The sequence below is a fragment of the Chanodichthys erythropterus genome, chromosome 18, assembly GCF_024489055.1.
Source record: "Chanodichthys erythropterus isolate Z2021 chromosome 18, ASM2448905v1, whole genome shotgun sequence".
NCBI classification, from domain to species: domain Eukaryota; kingdom Metazoa; phylum Chordata; class Actinopteri; order Cypriniformes; family Xenocyprididae; genus Chanodichthys; species Chanodichthys erythropterus.
In genome coordinates this window covers 34,362,104-34,387,300 of record NC_090238.1, presented here as the reverse complement: position 1 = coordinate 34,387,300, position 25,197 = coordinate 34,362,104, and the positions used below count along the sequence as shown (strand labels likewise).

General features: G+C 36.4%; 1 protein-coding gene across 1 annotated transcript in view; it reads right to left on the bottom strand.

Annotated features, from left to right (window-relative positions):
- The window catches only part of impg1b (interphotoreceptor matrix proteoglycan 1b), a 30,719-nt gene extending 5,840 nt beyond the window's left edge, over window positions 1-24,879 (bottom strand). Inside the window, exons 1-16 of the mRNA XM_067368487.1 lie at window positions 24,813-24,879; window positions 20,261-20,485; window positions 18,866-19,032; window positions 18,717-18,745; window positions 18,319-18,347; window positions 18,192-18,235; window positions 17,951-18,100; window positions 16,326-16,384; window positions 15,678-15,859; window positions 15,265-15,597; window positions 14,245-15,107; window positions 13,170-13,259; window positions 8,463-8,682; window positions 5,949-6,159; window positions 3,476-3,661; window positions 3,183-3,366 (exon numbers count right to left, since the gene is read on the bottom strand). Of these exons, the coding sequence (XP_067224588.1) occupies window positions 3,183-3,366; window positions 3,476-3,661; window positions 5,949-6,159; window positions 8,463-8,682; window positions 13,170-13,259; window positions 14,245-15,107; window positions 15,265-15,597; window positions 15,678-15,859; window positions 16,326-16,384; window positions 17,951-18,100; window positions 18,192-18,235; window positions 18,319-18,347; window positions 18,717-18,745; window positions 18,866-19,032; window positions 20,261-20,485; window positions 24,813-24,879 (3,039 nt within the window). The remainder of the gene's footprint in view (window positions 1-3,182; window positions 3,367-3,475; window positions 3,662-5,948; window positions 6,160-8,462; window positions 8,683-13,169; window positions 13,260-14,244; window positions 15,108-15,264; window positions 15,598-15,677; window positions 15,860-16,325; window positions 16,385-17,950; window positions 18,101-18,191; window positions 18,236-18,318; window positions 18,348-18,716; window positions 18,746-18,865; window positions 19,033-20,260; window positions 20,486-24,812) is intronic.
- Window positions 24,880-25,197: the final 318 nt, after the last annotated feature.

Genomic DNA, 25,197 nt, shown 5'->3' with positions numbered 1-25,197 from the left:
GCAACTTCATCTCTAGGACCGTCTCTGTCCATCGAATCGTTCATTAAATATCGGACATTATTTCAAAAACCAACTTTGGCAAACTAGTCCTAGGTTTTTTGCTCAACCTCAATAACTTTTAAAAAGCTTTAAAAACCATATATTTATTATGATAAATTGCCTGTATTGGCTGTAAATGGCCTTTTCCATCTATGATCGAGATGGTTACAGGCTTGCTAATAAAAATATAATACCTTTTTACGCATGTGCTTTAAGGCCTTATATTGACATTATGTAATTAATAAGAATCCCTATATGAATTTGCTGTGAAGGATGTTCAAAGTGATCCGACATTGACTCCTGGGGAGGGATTATAGTGATATATTAATATAATCTACAGTATATTACTATATATTATTCATAGATTATATTATAGTATCACTATAATCCCTCCGGGGCCTTTTGCCCAACACTTTAGCTGTTTTATATTGAGATTAATTTTAATTAAAACAATTTATCTTTTTTTTTCTATCCACAAATTAGGCTGCTTAATAATCTATTTTTAATAAAAATGATGATGTATATATATATATATATATATATATATATATATATATATATATATATATATATATATATATATATATATATATATATATATATATATATATATATATTAATGTTCAAAGGTTTGTGGTCAGATTTGTGGTCAAGATTTTTTTGTGTGTGTGTGCGTGAAATAGTGTCTTAATAATAATAATAAAAATAAAAAACTAAAGACTTTTAGATTTGAAACCTTTCATATGAAGAAATTTTATAAATAACAGTAGTTTTAAAGGGTTTGAGAGAATTGAAAAACTTTTGTCCACCAATTTGAATGTCAGGGCGGCATTGAAAACATGGCACTTTTATTAATTGACAAGGTAATAACAGTAAACATGATAATGCATCATCTAGTCTCAAAAGTTTGTGGTCAGTAAGATTTTAATTTTTTTTAATTAATACTTTTTAATCAGCAAGGATGTGTTAAATGGATCAAAAGTGACAGTAAAAACATGTATAATAGTACAAAAGATTTCTATTTCAAATAAATGTTGATCTTTTGACCATGTATATTCATCAAATAATCCTGATAAAAAATGTATGAGTTTCCACTAAAATATTAAGCAGCAAATCTCTTTCCAACATTGACAATAATTCGGCTTGCCATCACAGGAATACAGTTTTTAAAATATATTGAAATAGAAAGCAGTCATTTTAAATTGTATTAATATTTCATAGTATTACTGTTTTTACTGTATTTTTGATCAAATAAATGCAGCTTTGGTGAGCATAAGAATTTTTTTTTTTTTCAAAAATATTACAAATTCTTACCATTCCCAAACTTTTCAACGGTAGTGCATTTTTTTGATGATATGATGACATTTCAGCTGTGAAGTTAGTATATTGTAGGCTACTAGGCTCTGAAGACTTTGTTCAAACTGCACACAAATTTGGTTTGGTTTTCAATTCCATTCACTGAGGGCCATTCTAGTGTATTTATACAAAAAAAAATTTAAAAATTTTTTAAACAGATTTCAGTTCACAAATGGATAAGTTTTGGATCGGATTTTTAAGCATCAGATTTAGTTTTTTTTTTTGTTTTTTTTTGTTTTTTTTGCTTATCTGACACCAAAAACTAAATCGATTTGAGTCAGATATGCCAAAATAATCAGATAATCAGTTTTTTTTTTTTTGTCTGAACAAAGCCTACATGTGGCTGTTATTCATTGAAAAGTCGTTATTCATTACAGAAAAAGTTAGTCCATCCTCTCCACAAAATCTCAAATGAAGGACAGATACTGTATGATTTAACCCTCTGGTATTGTTTATTTGGGGGTCACACTTGGTTTTTTCGTGATATATATATGAACCAGAAGACTCAAATAAGACTCATAATTATTGCATTAATATTAATTAGTACCACAAAATGGTCTCAAAATACAAAATGAAAAAGAAAAAAATATTATAGAACATATATACATATAATATATATTATTTAATATTTTATTCTTTTTCATTTTGTATTTTGAGACAATTTCATGGTACTAATTAATATTGATGCAATAATTATTATCATTTTTTTCCCATTGAAAATAATAAAATATATTTATATTTTTATTACTTTTCAATTAAAGCAGTATTTCATGTTAAAATGGAGACAATGCCTTTAAAATCCATTAGATTAGTGCCATCTGGTGGGAGTAAAAAAAGAAAATCATCTGTAATGCTGCGGTTTAACCACTAGATTCCTATAAAGCTCTATATAAAGTAGCTTATACATTCTCTAGTTGTTTTTAGACATAAATACTTATTTATTAAGTGGTGGATTTGGCTATATATTTCAACATTCTGAAACAAGTTTTTGTAATGGTTTAGATTATTTATTTATTATTATTATTTTTTTTTTTTTGAAATGTTGATTTGAAGTGTCAGTTTTTGCATTAATTTTTACTACAGTCAAACCTGAACACAGAGAAAAACATTTTGTTACACATAACATCAAAATTCAACAAAAATGTAACAAAAATGAACAGGAATGCTTTGTCAGAGGTTAATCAACCTGATTTCAACCTCTTATTTGAGTCTTCTGGTTCAATTTTGCCATATTGTAACAGCCACACCATTTCATTTTTGTGTGTATAATAGTGTGTGTATGTGTGTGTTTGAGTGGGTGTGTCTATTTTGTACTCGTGAGGTTTTAGAGTGTAACCCCTTCCTTGGTGTCTGTGTTTTTACTGCATTGTGGCTGAATTATTGATTTTATTTCACACATTTGCAAAAACTTGCTTTGTGTTACAGTCACACTAGATCTCAGTATTTCATGTTTGTGCCTATTTCCCATTCATTTCCAATGGAGGTCATTTTTGACCGTGAACAAATCAAGTGTGACTATTTTTTCAAATTTAACTTTTGCGAATCAAGTCCACTTTTTTTTTTTTCTTTTTTTTTTTGTGGCCACATAATGACTGCAATAAAAGTCATTGAGTTTCGTACCATTCAGATGAAGTAGCGACTTTTAAAATTCAAAACATTTTTTTTTTTTTTTCGAACAACACCAGAGGTTTAATCAGAAATGGGTTGATTATGGATGTTAGTAGCGGTCATGACATCGATTTAAATAGATAGATCATTAAGAATACCATCTTGGTTGTACACTTTACCTCAATACTAAGTTGTGTACTTTCGCGTGATCGAAATGTGCCTTGGCCTGACTGTTGTAAGGAGGCTGAGTCAGAGCTCATGGGACAGAGGATGCTCGACACATGTGTTAAGACCCCATCGTCATTCTCAAAAACTGGATTTACTCTCATAGTATTACCAAAAGGGAATGCAGATTGTGAACGCCTATAATGCAAAGAAGATCAGGTCTTAACATCAACATGTTTAAAACGGGTGCAATTCCAAATCTGTAAGGAAAAATCAAGTATCTAAATAAAAAGAAAACCCTTCTTACACAAGTCTCATGGTCTTTCTGGTCCGTATACATTTCTTGTTAATGAAAATCAAGATGCCTATCACAGCACAAACCACCGAGAGGCTTCCCACCAGGCAGGCTACGAAAAGGAGAGGGTCAACGGGCACAGACACCAATTCGTTGCAGCGTTCTCCGTGGTAGTGCCAGAATTTACCTACAGGACATCTGAAAGTGGTTGAGAGAAAACATGTTAGAGAAGTGTGCAATGTAAGATTGCTATCCATATGACTCGTCTCTCTTGAATAGCTTTTTTTCACCTTTTGCTTATTTTCTCAGTCACATAACAATGGGTCAAGGTTTGGCTGTAGATTTCGAGTGTCTTTTGTTTGAAAGTGCCCCTTATGCTTTTCAAGTAGTACTTTTCATTTCAGTGTGTATAAATAGCTTTTTGTGAATGTAAAAGCTCTGCAAAGTCTCCTGAAAGATAGAATCGATTCAGAACTATGGAATCGAGTCCAAAGCAATTCCAACAATGTAACAAATTTGCATAATTGCAGCCTGTGGTCTTCATTGGCTGCTTTCGAAAAATGCACCCTATCATGCACCAGGTGCAATGTGATGCCAGGCGTGACACAAGTGTTTTTTGCTAGTTTCAGCCTGACACATTATCATTTTCACGTCCAGCGCCCATGTTGTTTAAATAGCAAATGAGTGCATTTGCTATTTAAACGACATGGGCGCTGGTTTGAAAATGAGGTGTGTTCAGGTGCATTGTTGGCGTGTTGCTATTTTGAGGCAACTGAAAACGACTGCGCCATTGACCAACTGAAACCTGGTCTAAAGTCAATGGCACAGTATTTTTGTTTTGTTATTTAAAGGACGTGTTATTAATATGCATCTATAGGCGGGTGCACAACATGTGTACACATTGCTTGTTACACATACAGGGACGCGCATCAGCACACATTGCATTGCATGTATTAGAATTATGCATTTGCAGTAATGATGAATGAAATTGGCTAATTATTTGACCAATCGTGGCAATACACACATGTATTTAAACTGACTCGTCAGGTTGAGGGTGTCTATATTCCGTCATGTAAATAGCGAATCCAGGCCCAATGTCAACTTTGACTCACCCTCAAACACTGTCGCTGTAACCGAGGCCTGGAAGAGTTTGGTTTGTGTTGTCGACATGGCGAGAAGACAGCATTTATTTTTTTAGCGCAGCAAATCCATTTTTCATGCACTTCAAAAGGATTGAGGAATTGATATGGAAAAAAATATGCCATAATTTTTAGTTTGTATCACCTCCGGAGCTTACAACAGCATTTTTTTTCAAAATTGAAATCTTTTCTAACAATATAAATCTCTACTATCACTTTTTAACAATTTAACACATCCTTGCTGAATAAAATTATGAATTTCTTTCACAAAAAAGAAAGAAAGAAATATACTGACCCCAAAATTTTCAACGGTAGTGTATGTTTTAAATAAATGCTGTTCTTTTTACAACTTTTTATTCATCAAAGAATCCTGAAAAAAGTATGACAAGTTATAAAAAATATTAAGCAGCACAAATGTTTCCAACATTAATAAAAAGTGAGTATCAAATCTGCATATCAGAATGATTTCTGAAGGATCATGTGACACTGAAGACTGGAGAAAACCATTATTTTAAATTGTAATAATATTTTACAATATTACTGTTTTTTTTCTTTATTTTTGATTAAATAAATGCAGGCTTGATGAGCAGAAGAGACTTCTTTCAAAAACATAAAAAATAGTAATGTTTCCAAACTTTTCACCGGTACTATATTCATTATTTTGTTTGTCTTTTTACATGCTTTTTAGCCCTTGTACTACTTATTATACTGGAAAAATTAATTATTAAAACAAACAAACAAATAAATAATCATAGAAGTGAAGGGGACAACGTTTTCCAGGAACTTAAAAATTAAAAAAAAAAAAAAAAAAAAATGTGCAAAACACCACAGAGTCAAACCAACAAATACGCTGCAAGCATTTCAGTATGTCATAGAAAAAAAGTATGAAATGTTCTTTAACATCACAGCTCAGAATAATCACCACACTCTCAGAAAACAATGTACCTGTAGGTGTACAACAGCTTGTCACTGGGACAGTACACTTAAAGGAACAACTTTGTATCTTATTTACTTTATTATTCACTGTAGTATCTTGAGGGTGGGCCTACATATTACTGATAAGCATCTTTTAAGGGTAAATAAGGTACAAATTTGTACTTTTAAAGGTACTTTCATAGTGACAAGCTGTTGTACCCCTATAACTTTTACACATTTTTTTCTGGCAGTGCAGGTGAATAACTTTGTATGCTCTGGTGGTTTTGATTTTCCCTACAACATCCTTTTAATCTCCATAGAAATTAATGGATTTGCAACATAACCTCTAGTGTGCAAGATTTCCAAGAAGAGCAGCAGTTTTAGAAGTTCTTTGACATCCTCTTTCTCTTTCAGAGGTCATGTTAACGTACCTGCAGGTCGCTCCGTGTCCTGGTATGATTTCACACTGGCCTCCGTTCAGGCAGTATTCAGGCTGTAGGTCACAGATGCTCGTACAGGGCTGGCCGTCCTCTGTGCTGTAGCCCGGATCGCACAGACACTCGGGCTCTGCGGTTAACGTGTTCACCACGCAGCGGGAGAACTCGTTACACCCCATAAACTTACATGGATCGGCGTGATCGGCTGGATTAGACAATGAGAACTAATTGGATTTAAATACTTGCAGCCAGACAGACAAAGATGCTTAAAGACAGTGTGGTTATCCCTTTAAGTTAATGTGGATGATTTTGTTTACTGTTCTGCCCCGTTAACTCTGACAAGAACATTTGAAAATCTCATTACAAATTACATGTGTTGTTGAATAAAAATAAGATGAGATTTAAATTTGACAAGGAATCAGTTGATTTGGTGAAATTGCCAAATCTCATTGAAGTTTAACAACTTCTGGTCATTTTTTTCCACTTCAAATCATGGTCAGCGTGAACAGCAATTATCGTAAAGGGATAGTTCACCCAAAAATGAAAATCTGTCATCATGTCCTTCCAAACTTGTATGACTTAGTTACTTCTGTGTAACACAAAAGAAGATATTTTGAAGAACATTTGGACCCCATTAACATTCATTTTATAGACAAAAATCAAAAACACTGAGAGATTTTTCAAATTATCTTCATTTTGTTCCACAGTAGAAAGAAAATTAAAGGTGCCATCGAACGTTTGTTTTACCAGATGTAATATAAGTCTAAGGTGTCCCCTGAATGTGTCTGTGAAGTTTCAGCTCAAAATACCCCATAGATTTTTTTTAAATAATTTTTTTAACTGCCTATTTTGAGGCATAATTAGAAATGCGCCGATTCAGGCTGCTGCCCCTTTAATTGCTCGCGCTCTCCGCCGCCCCACCAGAGCTCTTGACTCTATCACTGCATAAACAAAGTTCACACAGCTAATATAACCCTCAAAATGGATCTTTACAAAGTGTTCATCATGCAGCATGTCTAATCGCGTAAGTATGGTATTTATTTGGATGTTTACATTTGATATTGAATGAGTTTGAGGCTATGGTCTGTGGCTAACGGGCTAATGCTACACTGTTGGAGAGATTTATAAAGAATGAAGTTGTGTTTATGAATTATACAGACTGCAAGTGTTTAAAAATGAAAATAGCGACGGCTCTTGTCTCCGTGAATACAGTAAGAAACGATGGTAACTTTAACCACATTTAACAGTACATTAGCAACATGCTGACAAAACATTTAGAAAGACAATTCACAAATATCACTAAAAATATCATGTTATCATGGATCATGACAGTTATTATTGCTCCATCTGCCATTTTTTGCTATTGTTCTTGGTTGCTTACCTAGTCTGATGATTCAGCTGTGCACAGATCCAGACGTTAATACTGGCTGCCCTTGTCTAATGCCTTGAACATGTGCTGGCATATGCAAATATTGGGGGCGTACATATTAATGATCCCGACTGTTACGTAACAGTCGGTGTTATGTTGAGATTCGCCTGTTTTTCAGAGGTCTTTTAAACAAATGAGATTTATATAAGAAGGAGGAAACAATGGAGTTTGAGACACACTGTATGTCATTTACATGTACTGAACTCTTGTTATTCAACTATGCCGAGGTAAATTCAATTTTCAATTCGATGGCACCTTTAAAGAGGTTTGGAATGACATGAGGGTGAGTACATGACTGAATTTTCATTTTTGGGCAAACTTCACATGATTTATTCACCGTCAAGCCATTGTAGGTGTATATTCATATCTTCTTTCAGATGAACACAATCTGAGTTATATTAAAAAAAATAGCCTGGCTCTTCCATGCTTTATAATGGTAGTGAATGGCGCTCAAGATTTTGAAGTCCACAAAAGTGCATCATAAAAGTAATCCATACGGCTCCAGAGGGGTTAATAATGGCCTTCTGAAGAGAAGTTATGGGTTTTTGTAAGAAAAATAACTAGCTTCCAGCAGACGACCTACGCAAATCGACTTGCACCAAGATAGTAACTACTGACCCAACACATGACGTATCGATGAAGCACAGAGGATAGAGCAAAACAAAACACGTGAATTTTTAAGGAGAAAAGTTGCAGGATTTGGATATAATAGAAGAGGAGTTTGAGTTTTTTTGCCCAGCCCTCTGTTTGAACTGCGAGAGGCGTCTAAGCTTACGATACTCCTACATTATTTGGCATACATCACGTCAGGTGTTACTCTTTACTCTTACTTGTGTAGGCCATCTGCCGGAAGTTATTTATTTTAACTTAAGTTTTAAATATGTATATTTTTCTTACAAAATCCCATCGCTTCATTTCAGAAGGCCTTTATTAACCCCCTGGAGTCGTATGGATTATTTTTATGGGGGGTGGATGCACTTTTTTGGACTTTAAAAACAGGAGTGCCATTCACTACAATTATAAAGCTTGGAAGAGCCAGGATAACTTTTGGGTGAACTATCCCTTTAAACCGCCCTTACCTGCTTCCACATCCACTGATTGGGAGTCAATTTCCATGTTCAATCTCTTAGACGCCGCATTGCAGAAGTCCTCAAGCACACACTGCACCCTCTCCGTAACATTGAACGGAACCGGTTTGTTTAGTTTCATCTTGCTGTTTACCACCACACTGCCATTCTTAAAGTTCAGAATCTCCAGCTCCTTAAATCCAGTCAGGTTGGACTGTAGATACGGCAGGAGCTGCGGGAAAGTGGAGATAAAAGTGAAATCGAGTGAGTTGCGACTTCTCTTTTATCATTGCTGACTAGTGCAGACTGGTTAATTGTGCATGAACATAATGCAGCTCAGATGCAAAACTTTTGGGATTGTCAATTCTAAAGCAATTCTCCTCAATTCCTCGAAACTAAACGATTTTGGCTAGTGTCTGTCTTTCATCCTATTACAATATGCAAAATCTTCTCAATGCTCATTTCACTCCGCACGAGGAGGGCCAGTTAGAGATAAAGACGGTTGTTCAGGAGAAATAGGGCGTAGCAGCTCAGTCATTCATCTCGGCTCAAGATTTCAAGAGCTTGATTGCACCAGTCACACAAAAGATGGAAGACTTGAGGATATGATATATTTGCAGAGTCACAGAGATTATTAGTGTTTTGTAAATCTCTCCATTTATTATTCAGTAATTTACCACTTTAACCTTGGAGTTTTTGTTTGATGTAATAAATTAAAATGAAAACAATACATGGAATGCATGAATAATGCAAATTAAAAAAAAATTCTACATAAATATAATATAAAACTAAAATTTCAAACCCCAATAAAAACAACACTCTGTAATAAAATAAGTCCATCTGACATCTTTTCTTTTAAATGAGCATTTTTACCAGGCTCCTATGCTTAGGTTCAGTAATTTCACTTTAATGGCAATGAAAAGGTTATTAGTCAGTTATTGAAATGCCTTATTTTCATAAATGTCACTTTAGTCAATTGATTGCTATTTAACAAATTGGAATGTCTTTTGCTGCAAAAGTTCACCAGGACATAGTAAAACATGCATTTCTGTCAGTTTTACAGCAGCAAAAGGAACACTGTTGTGTTTACTTGCAAAATCCTGTCATTGCCACTGTAACGATGGACAAAACATGATAAAAACTTGCAGCTCGGCAATCGAAAGCGGCTTATCAACACACCGTTGAAATCATATGATTCGATTAGCGTCTTCCGATTGGTTCTTCTGTGGACTTAGAGGGTTTTGCTGATGAAGGGAAGGGGCGTTTAGCGGTGTTTCTGAATGGACTGACGCTGGGATTTGAAGCAAAAGTATTTGATGAATGTATACAATGTGCGGAGAGCGTTCACTCAATATCATTATCTCATTTTTGACGGAGGTGGCGTTTTGCATCTGAACTCTTCAAATAATAAGCTACAAGTAACAGCACAAATAAGAACAAAAATGCAAATAAAATAAACAGTGCTTTTCAGGTTTTTCATGTAAATCTGTCAGTAGTTAGGTACAGTAATTGAGTAATCAAATGTAAAATAACACTGTCTTCACTGTATAAATTAAAAAGATGAATCCTTATTAAAGTTACAAAAGTTATTAAGTCAACCACATTGAGTAATTTTTTGCAGCGAGTCTTTTGTTGTTTGATTAACATTAGAAACAGACAGCAGCAGGAATGTTTAAAACATAATGTCACTTTAAAACATAATGTACGGATCCAATATACTGACACTGTTGCTTTTTTTTTATATCTCGACTGTTTACATTCACTTGGATCACTATGGATACTGGCCAAGACAGGTATTTTGTGGGAAATTGTGCATTCAGACATGAAAGAGAGCTCAATTCAGTATTTGTGTGCTGTCAGACGTGCCTTTCTGGGCGTGCGCTTCGGATGTGTGTTATTTTGGCATTTTGCGCTTGAATGTTTAAACTGGTAATGCACAAATGATAAACTTTCATGACAATGCAGCACTGGCCCTATCGGGACAGTATCGATTCTCTTCACGTGACATATGTAAGCCTCTCTGTTTCTCTCACGTTGAGTGCGCGTGTGAGAGAAAGGGACAGAGGGCGCTCTCAGCCAAGCGACGGTGTGAAAAGCTCAGCAAGCAATAATATTATATCTACGCTACTTTTTGCCTCTAACTCAATCACAAGCGACTGAAATTTACTAGCCAATGGCTAATTAACGACATTTTAAGTCCTCCTGAAATTTGGTCCCATACGCGAGTGATTTACTCGCATTGTAGAGGGTTGTATTAACTAAGTAAGTGCATGCCTGTATAACAGGAGGTAATCTGTATTAGAAGGTAGACCTGATCTGCCAGTCATGATCAACCTCTCACCTCTCGGCTAAGTGCCAGGGCAGAGCAGGTGTTATTCTTCCCCACAGGGCAGGCTGTGACTCAGAGCTCAGCCTTAATCAATGTTACTGTCTGGCTGATGCCAATGTCGTGACCTTTGATTGGCATCACAGGACAGAAGGAATCAGCTAATATATACAGTAGCGCTCATTTCCAAATAGGTTAATGAATGAATTGTCACAGGCAGCAGCAGCATTGTGGTGTATCCCTATTCTTGAATACTGGTTCTGACACTTTCTCTAGCATGGTGCCTACACATGTATCTACTGGTTTATGGGGATCTATGTTCTGTTTCTATATTTTATATTACATTTTTTAAATATGTTTAATACTTAAAATTAATATATTTTTAGAATATTACAATTGAAATGAAACATGTCCATGTCCAGTTGAGATGGTTTCTACGCAAACCAGCAGAGACAGGAGTAAATGAGCATCCTATAAGGTTGAGAGGCTGAAATCAATGCAAACCTAGTAAAGGACTGAAATATAGCTGTCTGTACAAAAGCTACAAAAAAGTTGAATTATAAATGGGCAAAATTGATGTGTACGGTGAACAAAATCAATGTTCTTTTTTTGAAGAGTTTGCAAGAACATAAATATCTAGCGATTCTAAAATTATCCTTTAAAAGCCCATTTATGAATCAATAAACTAATTTTATGGCCATTTTACCTAGATACTTACCAGAGTAGCTCCTGATCAGATTTTTAGTATGTGATAATCCAAAAGGACTCCGTGCTAGTGATGACAAACTACAACTCAATACTAGTTTGGGCAACCACTAATAATTGGAAATGGAGTTTTGTATCTTAGGAATCACACAAATTTCAAAAACAATATCTTACAGAACAGAACATATAGATGTTGTAAAATGTACAGTAGTCCCTTCAGAGCTGTGTTAAAGGATTAGTTCACTGAATTTCCTGATAATTTACTTACCTCCATGTCATCCAAGATGTTCATGTCTTTCTTTCTTCAGTCGAAAAGAAATGAAGGTTTTTGAGGAAAACATTCCAGGATTTTTCTCCATATAGTGGTTTCCAACGAGTTGAAGGTCCAAATGTCAGTTTCAGTGCAGCTTCAAAGAGCTCTACACAATCCCAGATGAGGAATAAGGGTCTTATCTAATGAAACGATTGGTCATTTTCTAAAAAAATAAAAAATGTATATACTTTTTAACCACAAATGCTCATCTTGCACTAGCTCTGCAATGTGCCACGCATTACGTAATCACATTGGAAAGTTCATGCATTATGTAGACGAAAGTACTGATCGTATATAAATTATTATTACTTTTTTTTAGAAAATGATTGTTTCACTAGATAAGACTCTTATTCCTCGTCTCTTTGAAGCTGCACTGAAACTGACATTTGGACCTTCAGCCCATTGGTAACTGGAATGTTTTCCTCAAAAACGTTAATTTCTTTATATAAACATCTTGGATGACATGGGGGTGAGTAAATTATCAGGAAATTTTAATTCTGAAGTGAACTAGTCCTTTAAGATAATAAAACTGCATACACATTTGTAACACATGAAAACCAGTCTGGACGAGTCTAGAATGACCTTTAAAAAACATTTTTAAATATGTATCAAAAGAGATTGCATTCACCCAGAGCCATTCACAATAAGCCAGAAAAGCAGCTACTATCTCTGTGTATTGCTTTTATTACAAATAATTCATTGAGCTGTTAATTTCAAAATCAACAAAAAGTGCTTTGTCATTGATGGTAACACTCTAGTAAATAACATTTGGAGACTGATTACATTCAAGGACACGTCTCACCGAAGAACAATTCTAAATCATTAGGCTGCCTAACCAACTAAAAGCAATTCAGAGAAACAAAACTAGACAGCAAGTCCCTGAGGGATTTTTTTTTTTTTTTGGCATGCTTTGTTTTTGGCTGTTTAATTCAACAGGATTGTGAAATTATTTCCTCTGTGTTTTACACAAATGAGAGAAAAAAAAAAAAAAAAACTTTATTTACAGATATACAGATTTAGCATTTGATATGAGCACATACTCTTATAATATGCACATATTCAAAGCACATTTAAATCTTAAAGTGCACTGGGATCCTGAGAAATAAAAATATGCACATAGCAATAAGGCAACACTCACACTATCTAGTATTAAACAACAACAAGTACCAAAAATATGTTGCAGGTTGGACAGATAAGCCATAAATTAAGTGTTTAGCTTTGGTTAATGCTGGTTAGAGAGCTCATTAATCAGCAGTTATTGAAGCAAGTTATTTTGATCAGTATGATCAGGTTTTGGGTGTTATTAGACAAAGGTGCAGAATTTAGTGCCAAAAAGTGATTGATTATGCTTTTTCAAGCTTGGATATAGATGTACCGGTATTGAGGCTAATGTCTTCTGTTCTCTCTCAGTCACGTGACTAGAGGCCTCAGGGTTTGGCGAGTCACTTGGTTCAGTGAACTGTCTCTAGTTGAAAAAACAGGATATTATAAGATATAATCTGAATAAAACAACAACACTTAAATGTGAAACTGCAGTATGATTGGCTAAGAGCTGTTTTGAAAGTTCCAAGTTTGTAACACTCTTGTCCATGTTGTATATGAGTGGTGCGGAGTGGAAGTCGAGTGTTTTTCCTTGGGCGAGTAGTGAGTTTTTTGAAAAGTTGAAACATTTGTGTTTTCTCTTGCAATAGGATTGTTCAGGGCAGGTTTTCTCTTCAGTGAACATAGAGTGCAGAAAATGGAGAAAAAGGAGAGTGGAGCTGGAGCAGAGTGATTACACATCATTTTGAACAGGTAGGAAAAATTGCTCCACTCATGCTGTTCAAGTCTATGTTGCTCTGTGACAAGCAAAGCTTGATGCTTTGGTTTGTTTTGGAACAACTGGCAACATTTTGTCTGAATTTAAGTTGCTCAGTTCTTATTTCTTGTTTAGTGAACTGTTGTATGCAATATCACACTCACAATCTATCGACATGATTGTGATTACCTGCAGCCCTATGCTCATGGTTTAATTGTATCTGTGCCGATATTCAGCACTACACCACTCTTGCTTGTGTGAGATTGCACAATTATGCTTTGAAATGGATTTCATTCTGTGTTTTCCTGTCTAAATTGAAAAGGTAAACAAAGTTCATAGAAAAAACATTTGAAGTGACAAAATAAGTATCCTTGCACAAAATGTACAGAAATGTAATTCACTTTTTCTGTCGGTCACCCAAACCCTTTATACAGTGGCTTTATAGAAAAATGTATATTACATTTTGAACAACACTGTTCTCAGATGCCATCTGTCAAAACATTGCAGACAAATGACACACTTTACCTATTCAGTCTTCCCAGCATGCACTGCGGCACAAAAAAAAAAAAAAAAAAAAGTAAAGCTAACAAAAAAGGGAGGTTAAAAAGGCATGCAGCAAGAGAAAGTCAAAGACAAAAGTGTGTTTACCTACCAGTTCAAGAAACGTGTTCTCCAGTGATTTGTACTCGGGGGAACTCTTGTTGAAAAGATCCTCCGAAAACATCATATTAGTCACACGTAAACTAAAAAACACCACTAAGTCTTTGGCCTGGTTAGAAGCCATCATCGAAGGAGTGGTAACGTAACCTATAGGATGAGCCGAGGATTGTGGATTCTCGTCGATCTCCGAGGGGAATCCACTCCCAAAGTCCAGATTCTCATCCTCCTCATCAGACTGTTCTACGTCGTCTTGTGTGTCTATATCATTATCTGTTCTACCTTCATGTGGGGGAGGTGAAATTGTCCAGAGAGTCTGTTCCTCTTCCTCAAGGAAATTTTCCGGGGTCAGGTGTGAAATAAGGTCTTCTGTGGGCGTTAGCTCAGAGGGAATTGCGGCAGGGAGAATTGGTTCTGGAGTGGTAGGTCCAACAGGAGGCTCATTTTGATGGAGTGTGTCTACGGTGGCACTGGCTGATGGAGAGTCTGTGTGGTCACTAAGGTCAATTGAAGTGGGCAACTCTGGACTATCAACTGGACCGGTAGGGTATGAAGAAAGACCTACGGTAGAGGTCTCTAAAGGTTCAGAGGGGCCAGTTGTGTCATCTTCCTGCAATACAGCATCTTGAGCTCGTTCAGTAGGGGTTAGGGATGTCAAGATTGATGATGTTGTCTCTGCAAGAGTGGCCTCTGGCGTCATATCAAAATCCATTTCAGGTTGAGCTGAAGTAGATGCTTTTGCTACTTCAAAAGATTCCAAGTCCAGTGGTGCAGCTGTGGCAACAATTTCATTTCCTACATCCTCTTGGACTTCAGTCAACTTTGATAGGTAATCCACTGTAGTGGTTCTTGGCGAACCTTGAAAACAAAGAACCAGTTTCAGAGAGTGCCTTTGAAAGTGTGTCTAATGTAAAACTACAATTAATTCTGTCACTCTTAGGCTGCATAACTTAAGGGTCTTAGCTCGAAAGCAGGTGCTCTTGTGCACTACTCACTACAAATTAGAAAAATATACCTTTGGTAGCTAAAGTGTCTTCAGTGATTAGACTTGTCGTCTTAGAACCCTCAGGTTGGGAGTGGCTGATTCCCTCTGCGGCTACTGGTAGTGTTGGAACATGGGACCATATATCAGGTACTTTATGTATAACAGTCCTTTCTGTCTCCTCACCCTCAGTCCTATCATGGCTTAGATCTCCAAAAAAGATCCCCACACTTCCAGAAGGCACTATAGATTCCTCCGAGTTGGCTTTTGTGGACTCTGTACTCATTTCCCCAGGTAAAAACCTCGATTCTGTACTGATTTCAGTACTGGATCTCATTTTTTCTTGCTTGCCTGCTGTTGAAGAGTTTGTACAGGGTGATTCAGGTAAGGTTCAATATTTGCAGTCTGTCTAGGGCTCTTATATTGACTGTATTGATTTTGTGTACCTGGTTCAAAAGTTAGGGAAAGCACGTCCACAGGAAGTGATGCGTCCTCACTTAGCGCCTTGACCACCATGCCCTTTAAGACTCCCTCTATGCCATATTCATCAGTGGAGTAGGTGTCACCTATGGCCTGTGTCCCATCAGTCTCAAACACTACAGCAAAGCTTGCTGTAACACCTCCAGCTCTGGCCAGTTATAAGAGGTTTGTTATTCATCTGTCTCAGCACTCATGTTCTCTTTAAAGGACCCCAAGGCCCTTTTAATAGCTCAAAAATCATATTTATCACTGACACATAAGGTTGAGACTTTTGAGGTTGAGACTCAAATCTTATGAGAACTGATTTATAGAGATGTGCCCTCTAATTGGATTTATTTTGAAATTTGTGGTTTCTGGAAATCTAAAGTCAATCTCAACATAAAATGTGTGATACTTAACCCTCATATTCTAAGTATACTACACAGTCTACAGTACAATATAACAGAATGGTACAGTAATTGAAACAGTTGCTCTGAACACAATTTGCCAAGTATTTCTTCAAATACTTACCCCAAGTTGCCCCTGTGAGAGAATTACTCATCCAAAAATACAATTTTCAAGTTCAATGGCCTGCAATATCTCAGTGAATCCCACAGTTCCAACATACAACTTACCGAAATCCCAGCACTCGAATCTCTTTAAATCCAGGAAGTTTGTTGAATGCATGCAGCATCTGCAGAAGTGTAAATGAAAATATTTTTTTTAGATATATTTGCAATATCTCTTTTTTTTATGTCAATAACTATATTTCAGTAATTACATAACCTCAGATTATGGCTCAACAGACATGCTGCCATGCTGTAAAATCATGTGCCATGGCTCTAGTCTTATTTTAACTAATCTCATGCTGGCTTCTGAAATTACCCAATTCTTGTTTGGGTTTCCTGTTTTTGATCTTTTACAGTAAGCTCCTTTCAAACCTCCTATAGTAGTTTGTCTTTGCCTTGTCTACGTAGTTTTAGAAATACACAACCACTGTGACTTATTATCTATTTGTTTTTAAAATGGTGACACTTTTATATGTTCTAGAATGTTCTTAATACAAATGCACTATTTACTTTATTGTCTCAAAATGATATAATTACAGTCATCACTCACTACCTATGGCCATAACTCAGTGCTTCATATAGATTAAACTGTATATTAAGCATAAATATAACTTTATAGGCCTATCTTTTACAGAAACCTGACAAAATTAAAATGTACAATGTTCCTGTTTCCATATTTCACCTGCTTTGAGTTCAACAACATCATGCAGGCTCTGGTGAGATGTATAAATCTTTTTAAAAAGTCATTGTGCTCCTGTTTTCGGTGTTATTACTCTGACATACCATAATTGATATATTTGTTTAAGATTTTTAGTTAAATGTTCTCATGATTAGTACAGTAGGTCTTGTTTGAAGCTCAAAACATCAGAAAATCCAAGTAAAACTGCATATGTGACCCATGCTCGCAAAATGAGTCACAGGCTGTCAGTTTTGGTTGAAATTGAGGTTTTCACAAAAATGAGTTCATTAAGGCCTTGTCTAGTGATCCCAATGCTCCAAATGGCAATTAAACATCTAAAAGTGTCTTTATTTGTACCTTTTCTGAGAGGAGTACCTTTCCTTTGACCATGATAAATGTTTGATATCACAGCATTCCAACTTTGTGAATATTCATAGCAAATTCTCGATGGCATGAGTCCGAAGACTGACTGACAGATCCGAAGCATGCACACAAAAGTGCCTCAGACAGCGCGTGATCCTGAATTACAGTACTTTTTTTCCCTTTTTTTTTTTTTTTAACTGTCTTAGCGAGTATTCATGCAAACATTATCTGTTATGTCTTGAGTGAACGTTTGGTTAACTGTTGGGGAAAAACATCTGATGTGTAACAATATATTAGATACGTGTTGTACAGTAGGTCTTAATAAATAGGCTGTCTGTTTCATTAATGTTAATCAAACAATTATAGAATTACGGAAAAAAAGTTAAATATATATATATATATATATATATATATATATATATATATATATATATATATATATATATATATATATATATATATATATATTTTTTTTTTTTTTTTTTTTTTTCCTACAGATATGGGTTTTGACTAGTTGCTAGGTGATTTTGTTTTGGTACCTTCAGAAAACTTTAACTCGATTTATCTCAAAATTGACTTTGCTGACTCTATCGACTTCAAACAGATGTAGCTCAATCATTTTTGTCAGATTCCAACAAATCAACCTAACCTGCTCGTGAAGATTGCGAGTGAGGTCTTCATATCGAGGGCTGCCTGGATCCCTCAGTAGTGCGCTGTAGACAGGGTCTACTATAGTCACACTGAACTCCACAATGTGCTCCTCCAGCCTCTGAGGGACAACATCTGGTGCCCCAGTTTCCTATCAGATCAGAGAATAGTCAATTTGTTTGTTTCTAACTTCATCAGTATGTTAAGTTCATATTCTAAAAAGCACGAGTTAGTGACCGTACGCTGTCAGATTCCGTGATGAAAAGCTCAGCAGGACTCTTTGAACCTAAAGCATAAAAAGCCATCAATCAGTTGAGTTTTTATAAGATCAACCAATATTTCTTTCTCATTCGGATGGTGAGGACTTACATTTCTCGCCTGGTGCAGGTGTGAAAGCCCTGCAAATAATTGAAAACGTGTTGAGAAGGGATGAATCAATCCGAGAATGATAAATGCAATAAAATTCATTGTCCCCGATCAAGGGGTTGACTGCATATAAGCCCGGGTATGCTTGTGTGGCTCTAACACCCAAGCGTAATATGTCTGGGCACAGATCCCTCTTATTAAAGTGGATCAGGTCAGAGAGCAGTGTTTAGCTAGGCCACCAAATATGAACAAACTTTGTTTTTTTAAAGGACAGGCTGAGATTTTCTCATTTCCCACTAGTCAGGTGACCTCATTCTAGATATTCTGAAGGGTTTGGGCCCAAAAAGAAGACAAGTTAATCGCCATACCATGAATACTGAAACCATCTTTGGGGTTCTTACCTCTCCTCTTCATCTTGAGAATCCACTCTCTGTAAATGATATTTAGAGAAAGAAAGATACAAATTTCAATTTAATGATATTGGCACATTTGGGCTGCATTGGCAAGACATTTGGACCGAATTTGCAATGGGACACAAGCCGCTACTCACACTGGCTACCATGTCAAGATGCTCCTGTGTGCTACTAAAATTTCGGGCCAGATCCTCCATGCAAAGCGAGTCTCTCTGACAGGCGTACACCCACTGCTGGTACTCCATGGTGTCAGGAACTCTGTCAAGAAAGATCCGGAAGGCCTCCCACACAGCTTCTTGACAAACTGTTAAATATCATGGGAATTATTTAGAGAAGACCGCTAGAGAATTGTGTTTTGACGACTAACAGCAAAGACCTGATAAAAACATGCCATGCACTCACAATTAATTATATGCACCGCTGATAGAGGTGTAACATACTTAATAGTATTTAATATGCAGTCATTTTCTGCCATTATCTCATTTCGCCAACCCAATTATTATGGACATTTAATTAAGAGTATCTCTTAACAGCATCTGACAGCTAAATATGCCTCACCTTTAGCTTGTTTGTACCAGCAATCTAATAATATCATGCTATCTGCTTCACTGTCAAAATGTTTTGTTAAGTAACCAAAAATAATTCTTCATGTGGTTTTATCTTAATTAATTGGTTTTATTCAAGCCAAAAATATTATTTAATATGAATAAATCAACATGACAACATTAGTATAGACCAGTGCAAGTCATTTTTAAAGGTCAGGTCAAGTAGAAATTGACCCTTAAAGGGACACTTTAAGTTTTTTTTTTTTTTAAACTTTGATTTTACTTCCCTTGCCTCATTTTACTTTATAAACACAGAGGGCCCTATTTTAACAATATAGGCGCATGGTCTGAAGTGCACGGGCACAGATGCACTTAGGGCATGTTTGAATCCACTTTTGCTAGTTTACTGATGGAAAAAATGGTTGGCGTGCCAGGTGCATGGTCCAAAAGTGTTGTACCTAGTCTCTTAATGAGTCATGGGTGTGTTTTAGGTATAACATGCAATAAACCAATCAGAGTGTCATCTCCCATTCCCTTTAAAACCTATAGGCGTTTTCAGTTGCCTCAAAATAGCAACACGCCAACAATGCACCTGAACACACCTTGTTTTCAGACCAGCGAGTGCATTTGCTATTTAAACACCGTGGGTGCTGGAGGTGAAAATGATAACTGCATCGGGCTGAAACTACCAAAAAACATTTGTCGCACCTGGCGCCGCATTGCGTCAGGTGTATGATAGGGCCCAGAAAAATCTATAATAAAACACTAGAAGAAGAAGCAAGTCTAAAAAAAGTACACTACTTCTTGGCTCAGAGCCACTTCTTTTTTTCTTTTTTTTTGGCTTGGCTTGATCCTTCATCTCCCAGAAGGCAACAAATGATTGGGAAGTTAATTATGATTTATGAGGATCTGAGATATTGTAGCCAAATTTGGTACTGATGCTCAAGGCTCCGTCCCCTGTGGTGTTTAGGGTAGATGTTGTCCTACCTCTTAGTTTGTAGTAGGCTTTATGGCTGGTGATGACCTCCGCCATGCTCTCCCGAGGACAGACTTTCACCCCCGTACTAAACAGCGCTGATCTCTTCACTCGATGCACATCTAGAGAAAGTGAATCTCTGCCATCTGTCAACTGTCTGATTTGCTGCGGCGTCTCCAGGAAGTGCCTGTACTTCACATTTCTGATCCTGAGAATCAAGTCGTCAGCAGCGAGTTCTGCAAATGTCAACAACAGCATGTGTTCATTGTTTCAGAAGAGCAGGATTGACTTTACCTGAGGATAGTAAGCCGATGGATCATATAATTACACTTCGTGTAATTAGGCTCGCTCAGAGACCATTTGAAACCCTTTAAGTCTATGATTAGTATGCTGAATGAACATTTAATTGGATTAAGCCTAAGTCAAGCAGTCGGTTATAACACCATCCATGCAGATGTTAAGCGTGTTCACTAGATAAGAGTTTCAAAGGTCTGCTCTCTATTTGAATTAATATAATTGTGTTTTATAGGAATCACAGAATTGTTACAGAAAGACAAAGCTGAAAGAAAGTCTTCAAAATTATTTAAAGAGAAGGCTTGGTATATATAGTGCTTGGTATAAAAACAACCCAAGTTGGTTTGAAAATGGACAAACCCAGCGACTGGGTTGTTTTAACCCAGCGTTTGGGTTAAATGTTTGCCCAATGTGCTGGGTGGTTTTATTTAACTGACTATTAACCAACTATTGTTTAAAATTTCTATATGGCTGACTCAAAATGAACCCAAAATAGGTTTGAAATTAAAAATTCTAATGCAATTTAATACTAAATGTTCATTTAATAAACATATTAATACATGATAACTCATTCCATATTATGGGTTCATTTTAAGCAAGCAATACAGTAATTTTTAAACAATAGTTGAGTTAAAACTGCAAACATTTAACGCAACCACTTGGTTAAAACAACCCAATTGCTGTTTTTGTCCATTTTCAACCCAACTTGGTTGCGTTCATTGAAAGTTCTTACTTGCCAAAGACCCTCAGGACCCCATGCTGAGACCTAAGAGTATTTATACTGAAGGTGACCCACCTTCTGACCTGTTATCTAATCAGTTGTGTCCAGAGATAGCTGATCGAGTTAACCAGCACCTGCGGTCACTGGCCACGTGTTTTACTGGTATTTACAGAGCAGTGAAGTTTAGGATGGATGGTCCGGAAATTAGAACGACAGCAAAGCTCGCTACATTAACTTCAGTTCATATCATTGTCACAGAGAACATATGCACTGCAATATGACAACGATCCATTTCATTACCTACTTCAGTAATGAAGCATCGAACAATTATTCAGTTAATAGCTCATGTTAAAATACATTTGGATGTTTTTACATCAGATGGCAACAGTTGTGGTTTAATAGCTTGTCTCTTCAGCGGTTATCTTTATAATTTCCTCTTAGATGCTACATTCACAGATCCATTAAAAAAGTGACAAATTGTTTGTTCCCTCCTCCAAGTGAGATCTGAGCCACTTCAACACCTCTTGAGAAGCTGAGAGATCGTATTAGTTCATAGCCATCCATCTCTATTCAAATCAAAGAAATGTCGTACCATGAGTTTATGCAAAAAGTGGGATACAGGGCCTCCACTGAAATGGGCTTAATGTTTTCAAAATGGAGTATTGTGTGACCAGATGGTAAACTTCAGAGAGCTTCTTAAAACATTAAGCCCTGCTCAGTAAGGTGGTCCCTAGACTTCACTGGACCTCTATCTGCCGCTCGCAGATTAGCACAAGCTAAGCAGACAAGTAATAGCGTTAGCGATATAAGTATAGTGGAGGCTAAAAACATACCTCTGTTTTTAACATTCTGCTGATAACTTTTAAAGCCAATATGAGTAATCTTGCTTTACAGATGTCCTCAGGTACCACACTAAGACAGGATTTCCTAGTACATGATTGTGTACATGAGCAGATTTCTCTGCATAGCAGAGTTAGGTATATAATATCTGCATATTGTGTTTTGGATGTTAATGACCTTTGTTGACCAGGCTAATCTGCTGGTCAATTGCATAACCACAATAGCCAAACCAGCACTTAACCAGCATAAAATAGCCTGGGCTAAACAAATCTGGATACCAACAAAAGGAAACTGTATTCAGTAACTCTAGCAACCTCAGGTCAGGCTCTTTAGAAAAACATGCTTGTGCCAACATTTCTGCAAAATAATATTGTGTAGCTTCTTGCACGTTTTGCGACACTTTCAAAATGAAATGTTCAGTGAGTGGAATGTGTGTTCAGATTGTGCTTTCAGTTTCATCCAAAACAGATGAACGTGAATCTGGTAACATCTATGGTGTTGATTGTTGTATGTATCACTGCAGTTTGGAAATGAAGAACAAGTTGAGCACTCTATTGTGTTTGAAAATAACGTACTACCTACACTAAACTTGATTGTAAGCCTAACTGATAGTGTTAACAAAAGCAAACGTGAGATAAAAATTTGTGCTGTCAAATTGATTCATCACGATTAATCGCATCTAACATAAAAGTTTGTTTGCATAATACGTACAGTATATATATATATATATATATATATATATATATATATATATATATATATATATATATATATATATAAAATATACAGGGCTTGACATTAACACGCGTGTAACCAAGTCACTCCTACTAACCACTTTGGCGGGTTGAATTTTATATGTAATATATACTTTTTTCAATTGTACTCCTTAAAAAAGGCATCTGAAATAATAAACTAAGTGGAATGTAGTCTTTTCAAAAATATTGATTTTTCGACACATCGATATTTAAAAATCTGAAACTCTTCCAATACTCTTTTTTTCCACATAATAGATATACAATACCAGCTGCGTTTTTTCTCTCTCTCTCTTATCTCTCTGACAGCCAGTTGACACACAAACCCGCCTCCCCTCACTCACTCGTTTCAGTTGAATATTGTTGGTGTTATAGTGCATGAATTTCGGTGTGGGATTTTACTCATTCCTGCAGATTTTGTGCCCAAACCCAAAGTGTGCATGCATAAAGCTGCCTCTCAGTACTAAATTGAGTTCTTTTTTGCTATTTATTGCATTTAAACAGTCAAATACACACAAGATAATGTCAAAATGCCGGTTTTGGCAAGTATTTATGTAAACACAGTCAATTATGTTTTATGTGAATGTAAACAGTTGAGAAAGTAAACGCATGTGGCCAGGAACTTTGGAAATCCACTAGCCACAGTGGCTGGTGAGCAAAAAAGTTCATGTGAAGCCCTGCATATATGTATAAACAAACTGAAATATATGAACCTGAGATATATATACACACACACACATATATGTGTAAACAAACTTTTTGGTTAGAAGTGATTAATCGCGATTAATGGATTTTACAGTACAGTAAAAAAAAAAAAAAAAACATTTGAAGCAACCCTGCCATTTTAATTTGATTCTATTAGTCTTTGAGCTTGTTTCATGACTAATGTTTCACGGGACTCATACCCGAGTATTGCATGTGCAAAGCTTTACTAGGCGAGCTACCGAGCAAATTTATTATGTCAGAAAAGCCATACATATTGAGCTGGTAAGAGTGTTTTGAGGTCATAATACAGTATTGTGCAAGGAACTGTGCCTCTAATAAGTCTTTATTAATGGATAATCTACAGTAGTCATAATTTGTTGAAAAAAGGAATAAAAGTTGGTGTTTTACTGCCATTTGTGCTCATTTCAACTGGAGACCTTGTTGTCAGATCAGATTGGACATTCAGTCTAATTATTTTGGTCTGACACAAAAGACACACTGTTCTAGTGCCACATGTGGCCCTATTTAGAAATGTTTGCAGTGGAAGAGAGTGAGCTGATCACTCTGTGATACGAGAGTCTCAACAGTGTGTTTCAGGGTCAGAGAACATCTGACCACATCTGTTAATTTGCAAATGACCAGATGTAGGGCCAGTGGTGCAGTTTCTCAAAGATAAACCAGGGTGACTGATTTGATCATGTGTCCCGCTGCTGTCTATGAGCCTGCCGAGCACATGTGCAGACATGAGGGGCGGCGATTTTAATTGAGCTGTACTTCTGAAGCGATGAGCGAGGCCTCACAGCAAAGCTACAAGCCAGAAAAGATTAGCGTTCCACACGGCCAAAAACAGAATGCCTTTTGTTTCCCTCTCCTAATGAATGGAGCTTCTGAACACTGTAGCCAGACGGGAGGCATTCAGAACTCGCATTAAATGTTAGCGGAATGCACTTTTCGAGCATATTGTACGGAAAAAGAAAGTGCTAATGGTGTGCGTGCCACAAAAATGCTATCAAATGATTTGTCATGAGGCTTTGTTTTACATAAGAAAAATCTTTTATGTCCTCACAAATTGGCTCCTAAAATATTTAAAAGCTCATTCGATCACTGAGGGCGGAAAGATGCTATTGTGTGAGGGATTGCATAGGTTATAGCGGCTCTGAGGCGTTGTACGTTACCAAAAGTTTAATTCTCAGACTTTGTTTAAATAAAACAAGCAAAGAGCATTCGAATGGCGTTCATACACTGGCTTACCTTTGATTCTGGTGGCTTGGAGGGTAAACAAGAACAGAATGAGGAATAATCCTGTTTTCAATGGCATGTTGCAGTAGATTATGTCCTTTTGGATGTAATGTTGCTCATTTGGGAAGAAAAGACAGTCCGTATTGACTTATCTGACATCCGAGGGCGAAAGAGTTAATTTCCATTGACTATGTGTCCAGGCTTCCATGGACGGGGCTGTGTGGGGGCACTATTGTAGGTTGGGTGGTATTCCTGATAGATGGTGCAGGCTCTTGGGTACAATTTGGTCTCAAGTGTGCGAGTGGGTGGAAGATGCTCTTCAGGGTGTGAGGGGAGTGATGAGGTTAAAAGCGCTGCCTCTTTTTCTGGACTAATCAGTTTACCTCTCACTGACTCC